At 30.8% G+C, this 13,507-nt stretch overlaps 1 protein-coding gene across 1 annotated transcript; it reads left to right on the top strand.

Moving 5' to 3' along the window:
• The first annotated feature begins 3,944 nt into the window (after nt 1-3,944).
• LOC107893632 (psbP domain-containing protein 6, chloroplastic) lies at nt 3,945-11,137 on the top strand. The gene is made up of 3 exons (XM_016818672.2): nt 3,945-4,444; nt 4,573-4,889; nt 10,827-11,137. Exons 1-3 carry the CDS (start codon nt 4,003-4,005, stop codon nt 10,995-10,997), a joined length of 930 nt encoding a protein of 309 aa, XP_016674161.1. The 5' UTR covers nt 3,945-4,002; the 3' UTR covers nt 10,998-11,137.
• Nucleotides 11,138-13,507: the final 2,370 nt, after the last annotated feature.

Raw genomic sequence — 13,507 nt, 5'->3', positions numbered from 1 at the left:
CTAAGTCAACCTAACCACAAGGCCTTAGGCGATTGCTTCTCTTCAAATCTAAGTCAACCTAACACTCGAAAAATGAGAATTCTCTCGAAAATTCACTAAGGCACCAAAAAAATATAATGAAAGTAAACTCAAAACAAAAAAATGATGAGAGAATTGAAAAGCCACAAGAAAGTAATGCACACCAAGTGTTTGAGTAGATGCTCTCAAATCTATTCTTTAATTATCAATGAGATTCAATAGGATGATTACAAATGATGGGGATGCCTCTATTTATAGTTGAGTTCCCCTAGATCCAACGGTATAGATTAAATTACATAAACGACTGAAATTAATGTCTATATACAAGATAAGAGTACTAAAGGATTTAAACTCCATACATTTTTATCCCTTAAGATTTACATTAATTACCCTAATAATTCTAGTTTCACTGAAATCTTTCACTGGGCCACCAAGACTTCAAGTAGATGAGCTTCCCCATGGGTTCCACGAGTCAGACCAGTTCGAGCGAGTTAAATGAGCCATATTTAATAAGTTGACCTCCATGGGACGTTCTGTGCACAATGGTCATGGGCTTTGATTCGTAACCTGTGACATAAGAACAAACCTCACTGACTTAAAAACAAAGAATACTTGTTAGCATAGTTGCCTGGTTCAATCACCAGAACTGAGCTATAGGAGGCTACCATGCGAGATTCACATAACATACACATACTTTAAACATACACGGGGGACCATGCCGTGGACTAATAGGTGGCGGATCTATCTTGTGGATTGTTCATCTACGCATTTAAAATTTAGATGGCTAAACTTTGGATTATTCTACGAACACACTTATTGCGCAAAGTAAGGTGAACATCTAATTTAGAAAATTTCCTACGGAAACCTAATATGGTGAATTGTTCCACAAATACTCCACAATGTGATAGGTCCCGTGAAACTGAAAGCGCAGAACATAATATAACTGAATTTCATTTTTATTTTCATACATCATGAAATTCCAAGTAATCACCTTCAAAGTTAACATGTTTGTTTACAAATAAACAAACAACTATATGCATACCACTTAGACCAACTCAATTTAAAATCAAAAGTCTGCCACAACTTCTATGGATAATGTGAACTTGTTGTTGATCCAATTGCGACTCTTTGAACATTTAAAATCTACAAGATAAAAGTAATCTAGGCATAAGTATTAAGAATACTTAGTAAGCTCATACAAATTCTATAGTTAACTTACCTCACATAATAATTATATGATAGTTTAATATGCAAACACAGTTTTCCTATCAGGCAACACAATTCGCCAACAAGGTAAGTGCCTAAACTTCATCAAATACATTATATCGAGTATGCAATATGATACAATAACACTCTTCTTATCAAATTCATTCCCATACCTTTCAATGGTGCGAACTCCACTTATAATAGTCAATTGTTTTATTTCCCCTCATTCCTTAACTTGCCAATTTCACACATTTTATATTACCCGATGAACATCATAAAAGAACCCAAACCACAAGTACACTTCACATCAGAAGCTCATCCAAGCTTATCACGTATAGAGGTGTTAGGTTACCCGTCCAGGCTAAACTTTTACCAACATAATGAAAGCCTGGCCAAGGCTATATATATACATGTAAGGTTACCAGTCCAAACAAAACCTTTAAAACGACATCAAATTACCAGTACAGGCTAAATCTATGCCACATGTATCTTCAAGTCCGCAACAAATGCTGGATCTCAGAATCATTAGGAAATAACATGTAACCATGTGTATGAGTCTTTTACTTAGTTCATCAAGACACTTTCATTTGGTAAACTTATTCTCATTCCTTGGTTTCATCATCTAATATCTCTTGTCTCAATACATAGTAACTCAAATCTAACTTACCAAAATTTCAATTATACAATTAAAAGACAAAAGAAAAGAAAGTTAAACAATGTTTATATTGAATGAACTTACCTGAAAAAATAACAACACGCCACGGTAGAGTCTACTCAACGACTTTTCCTTTCTCACGATCTTCTCTTGGCGGATTCAAAACTTGATCTGTAACATAATTTTAATTCAATTTTTTTTATTAACCATTATCATTCATCAGCTTATGAAACATATAAGTCAGTTCAATTCCATCACCCTAACTTCCCTAAACCTAACACTTAAATAGTCAAGCCCTTCATAACAATGTTTATAAAAATCTTAAGCTTGTTTTGAAATGTCTACACTTTAGTCATGTTATTCAAAACTAACAAATTCTTATTTTACCAAATGATCCTTTTTCATAACTTTTCATCTAATCTAAACATTTAACACCACAATTTCAAGCATTCAACAATGGTAATCTCATGAATTTTTTAATAGTTTTGTAAATGAATACCACTATTAATTAAATTGAAGTACAACAATCACAAAAACATCAAATTCAAGAAAAAAAAAGACTTGAATTAGCTTACCATGCAAGAAAACAAAGCTTGACCGAGTTTTCTAACTTTAACAAAGAAGAAAGACGGTGATGAAAAAGATAAAAGAAAGAAGAATGAGTTTTCTTCCCTCTGTCTACAATGTTACGGTATATATATATATCTAATTTGATCATTTATTACAATTAACATGGTGATAGGAAACGCTAACACATGTTCAACCACTATCTATAAATATGACTTAATTTTTATTTTAATCCCTAATTGATTAATGTATTACCATTAGCAAAAGAAATTCATAATGATAAACTTTTACTACCCTTACGAATTGATCCTTATGCTAAAATAGATTATCCAATCAATCAAATTGGAAAACCAATGTTTCATATAACACTATAATAGACTAATAGATATTAAATATTAAAACCTACTGAATCAATACATCGATAAACGGGTTCCAAAATTACTATTTTCGATGCTACTAAAAATGGGTTGTTACAATAGCACTACGAGGTCCTAATGTAAAACAAGATAGGTATGTAAAAAGGTGGCATAATTTATATCCATAAATGAAAAATATTCCAAGTATCACATCTAAGATAAACCAATCTAAATCAGACATACCCGACCTAGGTACTATTGTTGTTCCAGAATAAGTGAATAACTAAGTTTTGTAATGTATTGCTGCAAGTCCAAAAGCTATTATAGTATCCTTCGATAAGAGACAGTTTGATTGACTCCACATTTTGGTGCCGTTCCAAGAATAAAACGTGCGCTAAGCATACCAAGAAAGAATCTTCACAAACTTTGTATTCTCTATAGGAAGTGAAACGTCTCATGATTCTAGGGTTATATGCTATCCACACTTTTTGTGGCTTCTTATGGGCCAAAATAGTCCACGGTTCGCCTTGATTCGAAGGAAGAGTTACTCCATTTTTTGGCATTCACATATTTGCTTTCATCTTCGTTAGAGAAGTCGTCCTACCTGGCCAAATCAAGGTTCAAACACAATATAACCCATCCCTCTAGTCAAATTACATACACAACTAAAACAAATTAAAGAGAGAAAGAAGGAATAGTTCTATAAATCACAACATCGGTATAAGCACTACTGCTACATATGTCTAAATTTTCTGCACTACCTGAAGCACAAGCAGTTTTGTTCTTCTCGGTGGCCACAAATTTAGCATTAACATCAACAGTTTGTCCTTAATTTGTTCTTTACCTCAATGCAGTTCTGAGTTGTTGAACTGTCATTGCCTAGATTTTGCTTGGACCATCCTTGATATCCAGTAACTCAACCAAATTTACATTACTTTCTTTAATTACCATAAAGAAATATAGAAAAAGCATAAAATTAAATCCATTTAACTCAAAATATGACACTATATTGATCCTGTTTACTAGTTTATGTTTATTATGCGTACTGATTTAGTTTTCTAACCACTTTTATTAAAACCCAATTAGAAAACTAAGAATTATTATTTTATATATATATATAATTAAAAGAAGAAACCTTGAGAAGAGGGTTATCAATTGCTTCTTTATAAAGAACAGTGATAAACCTATTCCGGTAAATAAATGGGTGGCCAGCAATGGGGCATTTCCTTATCAAAAAGCACGAGAGTAGATAAGAAGAGCTCTCTATTTTCCTTCCTGGAAAGAAAAGAAACACCATTACAAATGGCCACTGTTTCACTAACTCTCCTATCACCCCTATTCTCAAATTCTTCGAAATCTTCATTAAAACTTGGAATCTCTAATGCAAATAATGCAAATCAAACATCAATTCAAGAAAACCTCAACCTCATCTGTATCGATAGTAAAAGAGGAGTCAGCGTGAGTCAGAGGAGAGAAACATTGATTAAAGGGCTGGCACTGCTGCCGCTGGTGGTATTCGGAGGAACTACCATTTCAGAAGCAAGAGAAGTAGAGGTGGGGTCGTACCTTCCGCCATCCCCCAGCGACCCTTCTTTCGTCGTCTTCAAGGCCTCCACAAAAGACACCCCAGCTCTACGCGCAGGTACCCATGTCCATCACCTAGTCCAACCATCAATAGTTATTTGTGTGGTTTGTAATTGTAAAGCATCAAACCAATTTGGTATGTGTTTGCTGATAATACTTGAATATTTAGTTCTAGTTTAATTGCAGGAAATGTGCAGCCATACCAGTTTCTTATCCCACCCACATGGAAGCAAAGCCGAGTGGCCAACATCTTGTCGGGAAATTACTGCCAGCCCAAGTGTGCAGAACCATGGGTAGAAGTGAAGTTTGAAGATGAAAAACAGGGGAAAATCCAAGTGGTGGCATCTCCTTTGATACGTCTAACAAACAAGCCGAATGCATCGATCGAAGAAATTGGGAACCCCGAGAAAGTGATTGCATCACTTGGTCCTTTTGTCACTGGAAATTCCTATGACCCAGATGAACTCCTTGAAACATCTGTCGAAAAACGTGGGCAACAGACGGTACGTTTCACTACTACTACAAGTCTACAACCAATTCGTTTTTCCTACTTTATGTTTATGCATTCTTATGTCAGGTTAAGTAGACGTAGTAGGGATCTCCATAAAAAACGATAACGATGTAGGGAAATGGAAGAAAGCGAAAATCAAAATTAAATTAAAAGAAAGAACAGAAAAAAAAAATTGTATGCCTTTTTATAATCGAAATAATTTTTTTAAACGTATGGATCAATATAAAAAATTTTATGATGACAGTGGAACATATGCTAAAACTTTTTCTAAAAAAAAAGTATAGATAATTAATGTTTCTAATATACAATTATTTTTTTAATAGCTGAAATCATATAATTTATTATTAACCATATTACGTTAAATATAAATTTATAATATCAACAAATGATTATGGGTGGAAGTAGATTTTTTCTCCGGACATTCGAATCATTATTAAAAGGACTTTACCTAAATATTATCTCAATCCATATATAATTGGTCTCGAATTGTAAAACTGATAAAAATACCCAATTTTATACCAATATATATTTATAGTAGAGAAGTTCTGCAACTTGTGTCTTGATAAAGATAAAGAAAAAAAAGAATTGTCTTTGTTTGGATTTTTTCTCGTTACGAAGAGATAAAATTAGAAATTATAATTAATTTTATTTAGGTTTAAATAAATTTTTAAGTATTTATTAGAAAGTTATCCAACTTTTTTTTTCTCATTAATGATATGAAAAATTACAATGTATTAATTATGCATAAGCTTATGTATTGATAGTGTCTCAAATATAATCTCTATATATATATATCCATAATTATATGCTTGTATATATTTTTTGGCAAGTAATGGGAAAAAAACAAACATTTGATGCTCAAGTAAATGATTTTTGTTAATTTGAAAAGCATATTCATATAGAAATATAATATTAAAGGGAAAAAATTAAACAAAAAAAAATATATTGAAAAGTACTCATGAGTGTGTTTTAGATAACAGGGATTATAAATTCTTACTCAGTATAAATATATATGATTTTATTTGATTCTAACAGTATATATACTTTAATAAAGGTAACCTCATTTAATTAAAATTATGTATATTTAAAGAAAAAGTTGTAATGAAATATTTTCATATTCATTGATAATAGATACATAGATGGTTAGTGAATTGAGTTAATTATTTATTTATGCGTAATAAAAATTTAAAAGATAAAATTTGTTTTAAGTTTTTATACACTTTGTATATTTAGGATTGAGTCCCTTCTTTTAATTTTTCTATTTTTTTAATTTAAAAATTCAAGATAAGTTGTTTTCACTATTAAAATTCTTCTATTAAACTTATTGAAGAGATATTTTAAAATTAGAAAATATATATTCACACGGTAGTCATGCAATAATAAAAATAGCGTTGAACATACCAATTAGGACTTCTTTTCTTAAAAAACACTCTTTTAAACCCATCATGATAAATAAATTTTTTGTGTAGTATTTAAAAAAAAAATTGAAGTCAACATTTGATTGCAAAAATTAAAAATATTAGCTATTTAAGCTAACTAATGAAACTTATAAAATAGAGGAAGCATATATATATATATAATTTCAAGTTTCAGCATAGTATAGAAGGAGTTAAAATTAAAATTTGACCATTACCTTGTAATGTAGAAATGGAAAAAAGTCAAACTCAAAAGAAATGAGAAGTCACTCGTCAGTCTCTAAGATTTTAAAGATATTCTAATTATATATAACCACCTAATAACTTAATAAAAAAAAGTTAATAATATTAATTATTTGAATTAATTAATAACATTATAAAAATATAGTAATTAAATCATAAATTTAAGAATAATAAAGGAAACAAAATTAAAATTTAACCACTAGTCGAAGAAAAAGGAGAGGCATGAGGTGCGTGTGTGGATAAAAGGAAGGTTTAGGATCTTCCTTTTATATATATTTATGAAGTTTGACAAATACTTAAATAACATAACATGCAATAAATGCATAGCTCTTTTCGATCATATTATAACCAATTGACTTATAAGCAATTTACCCATCAATGTCTTTTTCAATCAATATTGCTATACCTTTCTTCACTACTACTCTATCAATTCTAATTAAATTTTTTTCACGAGTTTTTTTAGATTTACCATTATCAATTCAAATGCATATTTTTTATTCTTATACCCAATTTTCATATACTTTGTGGGTTTGAATGTAACTTTATTTTTTTATCTATTATTCAAGTGTTGTTACATTTTAATTTAAAATTTTGACAATATTAAATTGGGATTTGTTTTATAATTAAATTTATTTTATGATGTGCATATTAGTAATATCTAGGAAATATTAGTGAAGAATATTTCTTCTTAATAAGTAGGTAATAGGCTTTATAAATAAAGAATAGATTTAGCATTTAGAATTATGAAGTAAAAGAGTGATGTTAGTGTTATAAGATCTTTTGTGAGGAAGATTTTTAACTTTACCTTGAGTAAAAATTACGCTTGTGAGGATTGTTTGTAGCTTTATCCATGCAAAAGCTACAAGTTTAGGGAGTGATCTTTTTTTCTTTTGGTATTATGGATGTAGGCCAAAGTAACCTAATTATGTTAAATATTGTTTCCTATGAGAATGATTAATTTTGTGTCGACCTCGTGTTTATTACAGTTCCACTCATAAATTTCCAACAATTGATATCAAAGCTAAGGTTCAAATTTCATAATGGTGTGCGCATGAATCGTTTATTTGGTTTTGAGAAAATTTGTTGCTATAGATAGTGGTTGCAAGATCAAAGACATGCAAGAGAATACTTGTTATTGAAGGTTTCAGATGTAGATGGAGATCTCAATTCATCTAGTGGTGCTTCAACTAAAATTTTTAGATTTAGAAGCAATCTGATATTAAAGATTGAGGGCCAATTTTTTTATTGAATTTATGCAAGGTGGAGATTGTTAGATATTGACCCAAGGCAATATTCAAGTGAGATTCTTGTTTATTTAGGGATTAATTGATTATAAAGTTTATCTAATAAAATAATATAGAGGAAATCATGGTAAATAAGGTTTCTTAGTGGTCAAGAATTGGGTTATGTAAATAAAGAGTAGGGTTTAGCCTTTAGAATTATCAAGTAAAAGAGAGATGTAATCTTTACACGATATTTTATGAAAAGGAATTGTAGTTTTATTTGTGCAAAATTTATGAGGCTAGAGGGTCAAACCACATTAAATAGTGCCTCTTGTGACTATGGCTAAATTTAGGTTGATCTTGTGTTGCTTATTTTGTTCATAATCTAAGTTCAGCTTTAAAGTTGTTATCTTACTCCTCAAAGCTCTTAAAAGCTCTTTTAAAATTCTAAGCAGAGTTTAACATAAAGTAGATAGAGTTTCACCTAGTACAAGCATCAAGATAAAACATTTCTTTTGTTCTCTAAATTTTCCATATCAACATACTCCTTAAACTGTTCGATTCTAGTTAGAGATTGCTTCATATATATTACAACCCCTAACACATAGAATAGATTTATGTATTTCTTTTAAACCTTCAACTACAGTTAATTTCACAATGCATGCAATTCATCTCATAACTTTTCTTTCTCAACTAACTAGATAACAACATAATTTGCACTTGCATTATCAACTATTACATTGAACAATGTATTAATCCCTAATTGAACAAGCATTTCTTACTCAAGTTACCACTAGCCTAGCCTTTATGAATAGAAATTGGACAAAAGTTTATAATTTTTATTCAATTTCCAATCATTATCAATAAAATAGGTTGTAAGATAGATAATTGGATATTTACAAACAAGTCTATGCGTTAGTAGTTAAAAAAAAATTTGCATCTCAAAAATTATTTTAGTTTGACACTTTCATCTAAGTAAAGTAGATAAACATGCATCCCTTTTCATGTAATTCGTGAAGAAATATGGAACCTAGGACATGCCATATGCATAAACTTCCTAAAGCCTTCACTTTCTACAAACTTGAAAGGTAATTCATCAATCTAACCATTTGTGCTAAATCTTTCCTAGTTACATATTGATCAAGTTTCCAAGTTGTAAGATTTGATTCCCTTTTAAGACCCTTACTATGTAATTCTAGTTGGCCTCGAGTAATCCCAATTATTTGTTCGGTTTGGCCTGAAGCGTCATATGATGAATTTTCAAGCTTAGTTGAATTAGGAGGTGTATCACTACCACAAAAAATTGTTGCTCCAATGAACATCTACAAAAAAATTAAAATGATACTAATGGTTAAAAAACCTTGAACCGTAAACAAAAGCTATCAACATTTAACTCTCTAAAAAAATTTCAAAGACAATAACTGTGTATCAAATTCATTGACATTAATTTTTATGAAAATTCATTAACATTAGATAGTAAAGGAGTGTAGCAAAATGAACTTACTAAAATTGAATAGCCTCTTTAGTACTTATTGGAATAATATCTTATTTTTCAACTTGTCTAAACATGATTCAAATGTTAATTGACTCTTAAAATTTTCTTTGGCATAAGAAAAAGAAGTCTAAGGAATGAGAAAGGATTGTATGAAACAGTAATGCCACGTCATCTGTATCTCTTTCCAATAGTTTTATGCCACATCAGTATTCTTATCCTGAATTTCAGGATTTTATCCAAAATTTTAGTATTTTAATTTGAATTTGATTTTTTTCAGGATAAAATCCTGAAATTCAGGATAAGAGTACTGATGTGGCATAAAATTATTGGAAAGGAATACAGATGTTAATTGACTCTTCAAATTTTCTTTGGCATAAGAAAAAAGAATTCTAAAGAATAACCTTATTGCAACTTGGTTAAAAAATAATTCGAATTTGTACAACGAGTCAAATTATAATTTATAGAATTGGTAATACATCTCAAAGTGTAAAATTTATATAGTGACACAATAAAAATAAGATGTATAATTAATTTCTAAGAGCACCAGGCTATACACTAAATTCTATGTTTTTTATTCCCTCTATTTTTTACAGCATTCCGTTACAATGGAGCATCTATAGCATTTAAGCTTTTCTACCACTATCAATCTACATGAACAATTTGTATGTATAGTACTATGGAAAAAAATGATACAAATACAAAAAAAAAAGAAGATATCTTCATCACTGAAATTTTTTATTGGAAATTAAATAACAAGGTCCATCTAAAATTGAGAAAATATGTCATTTTGGTTAATATTGATCAAACAATTAGTTTAGTTGATTAACCTTAAACAAACTAAATTAACCAAAAACTCAAATTTTTAAAAGAAAAATTGTCGATAGTTGCTCAAAATTTGATTAGTGGCCAACCGTTTAATTGGAAAATTTTAGTTTAACCAGATAGTTTGGTTTTAATAGAAAACACAACTTTAATAGACAATTTTAGTTCTTATTTTATGTTATCTTAGATCATGTCCCACTAATGAGGTGGGTGAAAGAAAACCTTTTATGTAAAAAATATTTTCTTTTAGCATTTATTTAATAATGATTATAGGTGGAGTGATAAAGAATTTGTATATAACTCTTATTAAACACATGTCCCATCCTTTGATATGTGAGTCTTATATGTTTTATTTAAAGATTTATATAAAAGAAAGAAAAAGATAAAAACATCATCATAACAATAATAGTTATCATTTAAAATAAATGCTATATTAATCTTTTCCCAATTAAGATAGTGCTTAATTAACATGTGACACTAAATCAATCAAACATGAGATTTATAATACATATAAATGAATAAATAAATAGTGAATATTATATTCCTTCATTAATATGCTTAATTTATGGAGATAGAATTGGGTAAAAAAATTTAGATATCAATTATGAATTAAACCTATTAAGATGTTTTAATTTTTTTTTTGTCTATTTTCAATGGGGTGCTGTAACAATATGTAAATTTATATTGTTGGTGTAACCCAATATTAAACTTGGATGCATTTATTTTTGCAGTACTACAAATACGTTCTTGAGACTCCATTTGCTCTAACGGGTTCCCACAATCTTGCAAAGGCAACTGCAAAAGGAAGCACTGTTGTGTTGTTCGTGGCTAGTGCTAATGATAAACAGTGGTCCACATCCCAGAAAACTTTAAAAGCCATGCTTGATTCATTTGAAGTCTAATTTTATGCTACACTGGCGCTACATTTGATTTGAGGGAGAAACACAATGGGAATTTTATTTAATCTATAGAGATTGGATATACAATACATGTATTTTTATTATATTCTTATCCTATCCAATATTCGGAAGATTAATCATAACCATATTTGCTATTCTCTAACTTAAGGAACAATTTTTTTTCTTCCTTTTTCCCTGTTCATCCTTCTTAATAAATAAAATATATTAAATAATGCTACTATTTTTAGTGTATAAGTTAGCAATAAACTAATTTTAATTAGTAATTTTTAGCTACTCATATGACTTGTTTTGAGAAAAGATAATGAAATTTGTTTTTTCTTATTTTGAAGACGTCTTATTTTTTCACAAAAAATTTCTCATATTTCTAGTTTTAAGTTTAAAACTGTACTAACTATTTTCTTTTATGTCTAATTATTGTAATACATATGTAAAAAATAAGCTATTTCCTCATGATAACCAAATAAGGCACAAGTGTTTAATGTAGCAGTAAGACATATTGTACTTGTAAGGAGAGAATTTAAACATTGGAGATGACATTGTTGGAGGAGCATCCATGAATCCCAAAAAGATTAGTTTTCATGAACTATAAGAAAATTGTATACTTTACAAAAGAAAAAATATGTAAGGATATATAAGGTAATTAACTAACCAAATAAGGGTTTTTTTATTAAAATAATACAAAAATATTAATTACAAAAATGGTATAAGATGTAGAATAATTAAAAATGGGTTGTTTTCTACAATGTTTTCGAGTGTCGCCAATGTGTCAAGCGACACCACTCTAAAATTCCCCCCACCTTCTACCAATGAATTAGCTAAGGTAAAAAAATTTTTAAGTGGTGCCACAAACGTGTAAGGCAACACCAAAAAAAATACCCCTACATATAGACCAAATATGGTATCAGTAAAGAAAAAAATATTTTTTAAGGTGTGCTTCCAAAGTGTCAAGCAGCATCAGTTTGAATTTAGAAAAAAGTTTCTTGGCCTCCGGTTGTTGGTTGTTGCTTGTCCTTTTTAGCTTCTCATGTAACGCCCCAATTTTTGGGATTTTCGAGATTTCTGTGATTTTTTTCAATGAACTTTAGAATTTCTGTGTTTTGACTGTTTGATGTAGGTCTGAGTGTGTTAGTGGGCCTTTAGAAGGCCCAAGAGTAAATTTAGTTCGATGCAATTTCTGAATTTTCAATCTCAGAGAGAGAGGGTTCTGGCGTTGTGGGCTTTTAAATTAAAGGTGGTAAAATAAGACACAAGAAGATCAGTGGTAAAGTGGCATGTGACGCCACATAGGTGTTTGGGAAGTGGCGTGTGGAGGTTTAGGGGGAGCCAAGGTTCAAGTCGCAAAGTAAGTTATATAGGGTATTTATTTTTGTGAACAGGTAAGGTAGGTATTGGAACTTAGGTGGAACTCTGTTAGGAAGAGTTTGAGCTGTTCAGGGGATTGGGTAAGGGAGAGATGGGGGAGGAAATTTAGGAGCTAATCAAGGAGCTTGGTGTTGGCCGAATGTTGGACTCTTGAGGAGCAAGAGTTGGCCGACCAAGGGTCTTTAGTATACGCAAATTCAGCTAGGTCATTTAGTATGGGGAATTTCGGCATTTGGACTTGTGGCTACCGAATTCTTTTTGTATTTTCGGGACTAGGTTGGTCATTCTGCTGTTTTGCCGAAATAGGGTGGTGTATCTAGGGTTTTCTCTTTTTCTTTCTTTTGCTAGAAGCCAAACCTACACCCTACACCTGTGCCGACTTCTCTTCTTCAAGAACCGAATTCTCTCATCTTCTCCCCTCTTCTTTTCTCTTTTCTTTTCTTGTCGACTCTCATCTTCTTTATCTCTGTTTCCTCTCAAAACCAAGTACCTGCTGCCGATTACCCCTTGGCCGAACCTAAATCTTTCATATTCCTTCTCTTCTTCTCTTCATGTATTTCCCTCACATCTAGGAGGCCGAATCTTGCTATAGCCGAACCCTTTCCCTTTTTCTTTAAAAAGCCGAAACCTTCATACCTGTGGTGTAGGAAGTCGAATCTTTGGCTACTTGAACCTATTTCTTCTAACTATGGTAGATCGGGATTAATACCATAGATAAGAACACTCTTTTGGGCAGAACAATGATTGGTAAGTATTCGAACAACTTTCGCTAGTTACTTATGTTTTAAGGAAAAGCAAAAAACCCCTTAAGGGTGGCTAACATTGGGACTAAGGGCATTTTTGCCTCTTTTTTTTGGTTTTGTATGCACTAGCGTGGACAAGGGGGCGTATAGCTAAGGGCTTGAAGGCTAACTCGGTTGGACATCTAGATCTGGTCCATATTTCGGCATAAAGGTAAGAACTTTAGGGTCTAAGGCTATGTTGGCCGAATATGGTAGGGACTAGTACGTAGTTTGTTTTTGATATGTAGATTGACATTTTAGTAACTCGATTGTAGGAAACTTGTGTGTGGATCTCGCCAACGTATTGTTACAAATCAGGTGTGTAAACGACACCCACTTGTAGACTAG

This window comes from Gossypium hirsutum, chromosome A13 (assembly GCF_007990345.1).
Source record: "Gossypium hirsutum isolate 1008001.06 chromosome A13, Gossypium_hirsutum_v2.1, whole genome shotgun sequence".
Classification (NCBI taxonomy): Eukaryota; Viridiplantae; Streptophyta; class Magnoliopsida; order Malvales; family Malvaceae; genus Gossypium; species Gossypium hirsutum.
Note: the sequence above shows the minus strand (reverse complement) of the source record. Positions and strands in the feature narration are given on the sequence as shown.